This window comes from Capra hircus, unplaced genomic scaffold, assembly GCF_001704415.2.
Source record: "Capra hircus breed San Clemente unplaced genomic scaffold, ASM170441v1, whole genome shotgun sequence".
NCBI classification, from domain to species: Eukaryota; Metazoa; Chordata; class Mammalia; order Artiodactyla; family Bovidae; genus Capra; species Capra hircus.
Genome location: NW_017217171.1, coordinates 737 through 10,195, shown reverse-complemented (window position 1 = coordinate 10,195; position 9,459 = coordinate 737). Strand labels below are relative to the sequence as shown.

At 36.8% G+C, this 9,459-nt stretch overlaps 1 protein-coding gene across 1 annotated transcript; it reads right to left on the bottom strand.

The window, feature by feature from the left end:
- Positions 1-1,845: 1,845 nt before the first annotated feature.
- On the bottom strand, positions 1,846-3,681 carry LOC108635495 (UDP-glucuronosyltransferase 2B4-like). Its single transcript, XM_018045609.1, has 2 exons — positions 2,916-3,681; positions 1,846-2,104 (listed from the first exon to the last, which is right to left on the bottom strand). Exons 1-2 carry the CDS (start codon positions 3,643-3,645, stop codon positions 1,884-1,886), a joined length of 951 nt encoding a protein of 316 aa, XP_017901098.1. The 5' UTR covers positions 3,646-3,681; the 3' UTR covers positions 1,846-1,883.
- Positions 3,682-9,459: the final 5,778 nt, after the last annotated feature.

Here is a 9,459-nt window from a genome sequence, read left to right as displayed (position 1 = left end):
GTTGTAATCCTAGCTTATGCCTTTTTAATCTTCAAGAAAACTGTGATCTTATATTTGTTATTTTCCAAGTAAATATTTTATTGTATCTCATTTTTATTGTATCTCATTTTTATTGTATCTCATTTAATATATTTTATTGTATGTGATTTAGTATAATTTAACATTTCCTAGTGGCTCAGATGGCAAAGAATCTGCCTGGAGTGCAGGAAACCAGGATTTGATCTCTGGGTCTGGAAGATCCCCTGGAGAAGGGAATGGTTGCCTACGCCAGTATTCTTGCCTGGAGAATCCCATGGACAGAGGAGCCTGGTGGGCTACAGTCCATAGTGTCACAAAAAGTCAGATATGACTGAAGTGACTTAGCAGCAGCAGCATTTAATATAAAGATTTTTAATGTCAGGAATTTTTAAGGTTTTGTTTATCAGATGAAGAAGATGAAATATTAAAGTATTTTTGTAAGTTTTAAGGCTTTTCACCACAGCACTAGCTAAAATAAATGCCCATTTCCAACAATAGAAATAAATGTACATATAACTGTATGTTTTTATTCCCAACCCAGAGATTTATTTAAATTTATTTAAAATAAATCATCCTGATTCATGTCAATGTATGGCAAAACTCACCACAATAATGTAAAGTAATTATCCTCCAATTAAATTAATTTAAAATAAAGAAAAAAAAATGAGTTAATGTGATATATCTGTGAATACTGTACTCTAGTTTTCACTCATTATTGTCTATATCTAGCAATAATCTGCTAAATGGTCTCTTCCTACTCTTTACCATTTACAATCCAACCCAGTGACGACATCTTGCTTTTTATTTTAAATAATATATGACTATCTCTTTCTCAGGGTTTTTGTCATAGCTCAGTTGGTAAAGAGTCTGCCTGCAATGCAGGAGACCTGGGTTGGATTCCCAGGTTGGGAAAATCCTCTGGAGAAGGAAATGGCAACCCGCTCCAGTATTCACACTTGGAGAATCCCATGGACAGAGGAGCCTGGCAGTCTGTAGTCCATGTGATGGCAAGAGTTGGACACAACTTAGAGACCAAACCACTGCCATCACCTCTTTCTTTCTTAATCCTTTCAATATTCTTCCCAATGCCCCTACTAGATGTTTCCAATCTTTACAATTATCTGTTTCCAGCTTACCTCTATAGCATCATCTTCTTTATTCAGCCTTTTCCTATCCAAACTAAACTTGGACTTTTTGGCAACTGTCATTACTACTCCAGCTACCTTTCTTTTATATCTTCTCCCAACTGAGCTAAGAGAGAAGTCCATATCTTCTTCCACCCCTGCCCTATTCCTCTGTTTATTCCTGAGCATCCTTCAGATCTCATAATTGTCTGTGAATCTGAGATACATTATATGATTCATGCTGAATATTTCTTTAGCACTCTGGTCTTTCCATCTTATAACATTTTTTACAACTTGATTGTGTTCTGTCATTTCAGATGGACTGTCAGGTGGTAGAAACTGTGCCTACACCATTTGCCTATATTAGCACTCACTTCGGGAATATGCTATATACAAAATTACCCTATAATAATTATAATACAATTATAATGAAACATATTATAGTGAGATGAGGTGTCTGGATGGCATCCCCAGGTGATAATATCGCTATTATTTTATTTATATGAAATATATATTTTTATATAGAACTATAAGTGTCCTTTAATGAATGATGCTTCTCTATGTGTGAATAATGAAATTGCAATTTAATTGATGTATTATCAAAGTGTCCCATGTACTCTTGTTTATTCTTTAATGATAATGATATTCAGATAGATGTGCTGATACAGAAATATATCACTTTCTAGGTGAAAGTTCACTTTATCCAGGTTCCCATATCTGACTACCTGTAATCAAACATTCTCAATAAAGAATACAGAATATTCCTATTGAAAACACAAAGTTCACAAAGAACAGCAAGGAGGAGTAGGTGACCTTAGGCAGAGGCCTGGCAGGTTTGCAGTGGAGCCCTCCAACAAACTCAGCTTTTGGTAGTCGTGGACGAGGAAATGAAAAGTCCCAGTAGCTTCGAATGAGCCACATTTCGGCTTTCCCCATTGTCTCTGATAAGGTAGTAGATCTTCCTGAAAGTAAAAAGGAAAACAACAACAAATGTTTGATCAAATGAGACTATTGTCATATGTGTATATTAGATAATTTTTGTAAAGGAACTTGGGATGTTTTGGCGCGATATTTGAATGTGTCTGTTTCTTGATAAATCTATACATAGCATAGTATAGGATAATAAAGTATATCTGGAATACATCTGTTTCTACTTAAGCAGAAACAATTTCTAAAAGCTAACTGGATACTTATACTACAAATATGTGTATAACTTTCAATGTACATGTCTTCATTTGTCAAGACAGTTTATGAGATTCTTAATGACTTTAAGTTAAAAAAGAAGTTTTGTAAGTTGGATAGTAACTTACAGATGTCCTAGGTACTTCAGTCTGTGGTAAATGACTTCCTGGTATCCGATACTAGTAATGGGCTTTACCCTACCCTATAATTTAAGTGTTTGCATAATATTTGTTAGATTGAGTGTCATTTTATATTTTTATTTCACTGTTTCACTTATTTGAGATAAATTTTTGTGAATTTATATTTAGACAAACTCAACTTCCAAGGCACTAGGAAAAATAAGACTTCATTCTACCAACTAAAAACATGAAGTACCTAGTCGTTTTGTTGCTAAGTGATAACTGACTCTTTTCCACTCCGTGGACTATAGCCCAACAGGCTTCTCTGTCCATGGGATTTCCCAGGCAAAAACACTGGAATGGAATGCTGTTTCCTTTTCCAAGGGATCTTTCTGACCAAAGGATCAAACCTGTGTCTCCTGCCTTGGCAGGTAGATTCTCTACCACTGAGCTATCAGGAAGCCCACCTTACCTAGCACTTCACTGTAAAACTGGTTCCACTTCTTATCGTTGTATGCTGTGAAGAAAAGGTCAAAATAAAGTGTGTAAAACATATTTTTGACCCTCTCCATGAATGTCATGCGATCACTTAATTCTGAAAACATAACAGGTACATAAGATGGTGGGAATGGAAGTCTTCCACTATTCTTTTCAATTATATGGCCAGGTGAGGTGTAATGACTGTACACGAATGGTATTTTAAGTAATTCAGCCAGCAGTTCACCGCAGGGTCCAATGGCATCTGCAATAAGGATATCAAACCTTGATTCCTGTAGTTTTGTCATTAATTTCTTGTTGGAAACAGCGTCTTTACACATCCTTAAAGCAGTATCAAAAAATTCCCAAAATAAACTTTTCACTGTTGACAAATAGGACCAAAAGGAATCTTTCGCCACATATGTCCATTCCTCAAGAAGCCGTTCCATAAAATTCTCATAATCACTTTTTGTTAAAGATACAGGAAAAGTCTCAAATCTCATAGTAGATGGTTTGCTGGAATTAGGAATAGTGGAAGCTGAAGATATCAGAACAGTCACCTCATGACCCTTCGTGACAAGTTCCTCCAGAATTGTCTTTATATTCATCCAGTGACTAAATTCCACCGGCCACACCAGCACCTTTCCACAACTCCCACCGCTAAAGTAACAAGTCAGCTGTAGCAGCAGCAGAAGAGAGAGTCTTTTCATAGGCATCTTGCTCATATGCAGTCCTTTAAAAATAATTACTGTAAACTTTTGCTATTGCTCAGGCTTATATCCAGAAGTTATCAACCAGAAGTTAAATTATAACTCCTATTCCTTAAAAAAGTAGATTACATGAATAGTCAGCAGATGTGGAAATCAAGTGAAAAGGCAAAGTGCAGAACGTTTCCAGATTATACAGTGTGTTTAGTATTGATTTGTCAGTGCTGTCACCCTTCTTGTACACACACATCAATTATATTCTATGAGAAAGAAGACTAACTAGTGTAAAACAATAGCAAGTGAGAGGCTCTTGTGTCTGCAGTCGCTTTGACACAGAATTAGAGATAAGGTGACATCAACAAAATGGAGGGTTATGAGGTCACAACAATTGTGTCCCTCACAGAAACAGCAAAAACAATAAATGATCAACTGCAAAGCAATGTAAATTATTTGGGGAAAGTTCTGGACTAAAATGAAAAAGCAGCAGAAATCCTGCAGTTTGCAAAGGCTGAAGATGTGTGTTCTGATTTTTTCAGTGTAATGTATTAATTCTAAAGATATCAATTAAGTTTGACTGGTCAATTGTATATTTTATTATCACTATTGCCATATTGATTATTTTGTCTGAACGATCTGCCTACTGATGACAGTGGCCACTTAAAGCAGAAGGAGACAACACGGGATGAGACGGTTAGATAGCATCACTGACTCAATGGACATGAGTGTGAGCAAACTCTGGGAGATGGTGAAGGACAGGGAAGCCTGGTATGCTGTGGGCCATCAGGTGATGTTATCAAGTTGATCAGCAAACATAGGAAAGCCCACCATAGTGATCTCATGGCAGATGGCCTTGTAAGTGCTGTTGATTCTACCATGAGTTATAAAGCCTTTGGTTTTTGGATGATCTAGCATTGAGTGACTTTCACTAAAACTGTTAATAATAATTCAGAATAAAACAAGAAATGGGCCTTATAAGGCACTGTAAAAAGCAATGTTTTTAAGATAACAGATGGTTACACACAGGAAACTGCATTTAAATTGCTTTCAGAACTCACAGCCAGAAACTCCTGTCTGCTGGAGAGATAAGTGAAGACTTCATGAAAGAAGTGCTTTGTCACTTGGATTTCACAAGTGAATTCAAGATTGGCAGAAGAACAACGTAAAGAACACTCTGGGTAAAAGAAACCACATATGCATAAAAAGGGGGCATTCAAAAATATATTCTCTAAAAGATTAAGGAAGTCATTTAATCTGATAAGAATGGTGTCAAAATCACCGAAAGGGTAATGGTAGTAACTGTGGAACCAAAGAAAAGAGAATCTTCATTTTATTAAGAAATATGCTACCTCTTCATGGAAATGATTGTGGATTTTATTTCTGTAGAAAATGGAGAGTCACTGGTAATAAATAAGGAGCTATTATTTATCAGTAGTATCTAAAATACTCCTACACAGGAGAACCAATAGGTGTAAGGAAAGCATTCAGAGGTAGAACAATAACCCATTAAGCTACTCACTGTTAGAAGCGATTACAGGCAAAATGAAGATATTTTAATTTGGGGCATAAGGGATAGGACCAATGTATAATTCATTGCCAACTATGATATGTTTTCCTTCTCCCCTCTAGTGTTGGGAGTGAAAACACAGAAGTAAATTTTCTTTCTGAATGTCTTAATAATAAACACTTGATAAGTTTATTTGCTATTGAAGTACTATCACTCTGCTCAGCTGTTAATCATGTTTTTAGGATTTGTTCTGCCAATATTTACCAAGAAGGTCATTCTGGTGGAATTCAGTTATACAGACAAATATTGGGTCCTAAGGTGTCTGCCTTTTTGCCATCGTATGTCCATAGAACCTGTTAGGGTAACAAAAATACCTTATTCAATTAGTTTAAAGTTATAGCATTAGAATTCAAGAGATTAAAAGATAACATAAAATGTCTTCCATATGGCTTGTAGGAAGAAAGGATGCGTGATCATAAGCAACGATAACTATTAACACACTGACATCAGTAGGAATAGTTACATTTTACATACTTATTACTATATTCATTCAGCTATGGAATATAATCATGACCATTCACACATGATGGCATAGACAAATGATGTTTACATTTACAAATGAAGCCTTTTTTTGTAATTTATAAGTATCAATAAACTGTTGAAAACGTTCCAACTTTGTGATAATAAAATTTATTTAGCTGACCATGAACACTTTAACAATGAACCACAAAGGAGTGACAGTGTCAATCTGTAGTTTCTATGCCCAGTACAAAAGAAAGGTACGGATTTTGGAATTCCCAATCAATTCTCATACACTGGATTATAATTTATAGTGTTTAACCTCTATCTGCTCTGGAAATGTAAAGTAAGTCTATCAGCAAAGAAACAGCATAGGTCATTAGGAGAAGATCACAATATCAGATAGCAAATTATAAAAGTAGTTCAAAATATCCAAAGACCTCAGGGGAATTTTATGTATTAGAAAATAAGGTACCACTCTATTTTATGGAGAAAGAAGTTGCTGAATCTTTTCCATACCACTTTCCTTATGCTTGATTCCTTCCTACAGTCCCTCTCCCTCCTCAATCGAAGGAGCAAAGTGACAGGTTAGAAGTAGAGTCCATTATGGGCCAGACCTTACCACGCACAGAGCTTACTTAAGGGCAGGACCCTGTCTTCTCTTCGATCTTCCTGATTCAGATTTCGTCAGGACTAAGTCACCAGGGAGGCTGGTGTTTATCTTTCTCTAAGTCACTGTGTCTGGATGGGATCTGGAGGTCTCTTAGGGAGCCCTGACCATCCGTTCTCTGAATAGCACCCTACAAAGCACACTGATAGGGCTACTTTAAAATTTAGGGGAAATGAAAGGGGTCAGGATTATCTGACAAGCACAGTCTGCACGATGCATTCCAGACTTTTATCACTATTGCATAATGTCTTTGTGCTACTGCACTTACTGTTAAAATTTTACTCCAGAATAATTGTATGTTTACTGTGTCCTCAAGAGTCCTTCAATGAAAAGGAACAAATGACAGCGCAGAATTTGATGGTTTATTTTCCTGCCCACAACCCCATTATAATATCAAAATTCATACTGGATCTCTTAGATATTTTCCATTTTGATAGTGTTAATCCAAAGTATTGTCACAAAAAGATACTCTAAACTACCGTCAGTCAATCAGTTCAGTCGCTCAGTCGTGTCCGACTCTTCATGACCCCATGAATCCCAGCACGCCAGGCCTCCCTGCCCTTCACCAACACCTGGAGTTTACTCAAACTCATGTCCATGGAGTCGGTGATGCTATCCAGCCATCTCATCCTCTGTCATTCCCTTCTCCTTCTGCCCCCAATCCCTCCCAGCATCAGGGTCTTTTCCAATGAGTCAACTGTTCGCATGAGGTGACCAAAGTATTGGAGTTTCAGCTTCAGCATCAAGCCTTCCAGTGAACACCTAGGACTGGTCTCCTTTAGGATGTACTGGTTGGATCTCCTTACAGTCCAAGGGACTCTCAAGAGTTTTCTTTAACACCCCAGTTCAAAAGCATCAATTCTTCAGCATACAGCTTTCTTTACAGTCCAACTCTCACATTCATAAATGACCATAGGAAAAACCATAGCCTTGACTAGGTGGATATTTGTTGGCAAAGTTATGTCTCTCTTTGTTTTTTTTTTAAACTTTTAATTTTTACTTTACTTTACTTTATAACACTGTATTGGTTTTGCCATATATTGAGATGAATCCACCACGGGTGTACATGTGATCCCAAACATGAACCCCCCTCCCACCTCCCTCCCCGCTACATCCCTCTGTGTCATCCCCGTGAACCAGCCCCAAGCATGCTGTATCCTGCATCAGACATAGACTGGTGATTCAATTCTTACATGATAGTATACATGTTTCAATGCCATTCTCCCATATCATCCCACATTCTCCCTCTGAGTCCAGAAGTCCACTATACACATCTGTGTCTTTTTTGCTGTCTTGCATACAGGGTCATTATTGTCATCTTTCTAAATTCCATATATATGTGTTAGTGTACTGTATTGGTGTTTTTCTTTCTGGCTTACTTCACTGTGTATAACCTGCTCCAGTTTCATCCATCTCATCAGAACTGATTCAAATGTATTCTTTTTAACCGCTGAGTAATACTCCATTGTGTATATGTACCACAGCTTTCTTATCCTTTCATCTGCTGATGGACATCTAGGTTGTTTCCATGTCCTGGCTATTATAAACAGTGCTGTGATGAACATTGGGGTACATGTGTCTCTTTCAATTCTAGTTTCCTCGGTGTGTATGCCCAGCAGTGGGATTGCTGGGTCATAAGGCAGTTCTATTTGCAATTTTTAAGGAATCTCCACACTGTTCTCCATAGTGGCTGTACTAGTTTGCATTCCCACCAACAGTGTAGGAGGGTTCCCTTTTCTCCACATCCTCTCTAGCATTTATTGCTTGCAGATTTTTGGATCGCAGACATTCTGACTGGTGTGAAGTGGTACCTCATTGTGGTTTTGATTTGCATTTCTCTAATAATGAGTGATGTTGAGCATCTTTTCCTGTGTTTGTTAACCATCCGTATGTCTTCTTTGGAGAAATGTCTATTTAGTTCTTTGGCCCATTTTTTGATTGGGTCGTTTATTTTTCTGGAATTGAGCTGCAGGAGTTGCTTGTATATTTTTGAGATTAGTTGTTTGTCAGTTGTTTCATTTGCTATTATTTTCTCCCATTCAGAAGGCTGTCTTTTCACCTTGCTTATATTTTCTTTTTTTGTGCAGAATCTTTTAATTTTAATTAGATCCCATTTGTTTATTTTTGCTTTTATTTCCAGTATTCTGGGAGGAGGATCATAGAGGATCCTGCTGTGATTTATGTCGGAGAGGGTTTTGCCTATGTTCTCCTCTAGGAGTTTTATAGTTTCTGGTCTTACATTTAGATCTTTAATCCATTTTGAGTTTATTTTTGTGTGTGGTGTTAGAAAGTGATCTAGTTTCATTCTTTTACAAGTGGTTGACCAGTTATCCCAGCACCACTTGTTAAAGAGATTGTCTTTACTCCATTGTATATTCTTGCCTACTTTGTCAAAGATAAGGTGTCCGATGTGTGTGGATTTTTCTCTGGGCTTTCTATTTTGTTCCACTGATCTATATTTCTGTCTTTGTGCCAGTACCATACTGTCTTGATGACTGTGGCTTTGTAGTAGAGCCTGAAGTCAGCCAAGTTGATTCCTTCAGTTCCATTCTTCTTTCTCAAGATTGCTTTGGCTATTTGAGGTTTTTTGTATTTCCATACAAATCTTGAAATTATTTGTTCTAGTTCTGTGAAAAATATGGCTGGTAGCTTGATAAGGATTGCATTGAATTTGTAAATTGCTTTGGGTAGTATGCTCATTTTCACTATATTGATTCTTTCCCGATCCATGAACATGGTATATTTCTCCATCTATTAGTGTCCTCTTTGATTTCTTTCATCAGTGTTTTATAGTTTTCTATATATAGGTCTTTAGTTTCTTTAGTTAGATATATTCCTAAGTATTTTATTCTTTTCGTTACAATGGTGAATGGAATGTTTCCTTAATTTCTTTTTCTACTTTCTCATTATTAGTGTATAGGAATGCAAGAGATTTCTGTGTGTTGATTTTATATCCTGCAAACTTTACTATATTCATTGATGAGCTCTAGTAATTTTCTGGTGGAGGTTTTAGGGTTTTCTATGTAGAGGATCATGCCATCTGCAAACAGTGAGAGTTTTACTTCTTCTTTCCAATTCGGATTCCTTTTATTTCTTTTTCTGCTCTGATTGCTGTGGCCAACACTTCCAGAACTGTGTT

Coding starts and splice junctions, on each gene's coding strand:
- LOC108635495 (XM_018045609.1), bottom strand. CDS start 3,645: ATGAGCAAGATGCCTATGAAAAGACTCTCTCTTCTGCTGCTGCTACAG. Junction 2,105..2,915: donor GTTTTACAGTGAAGTGCTAG/GTAAGGTGGGCT, acceptor TTTTACTTTCAG/GAAGATCTACTACCTTATCA.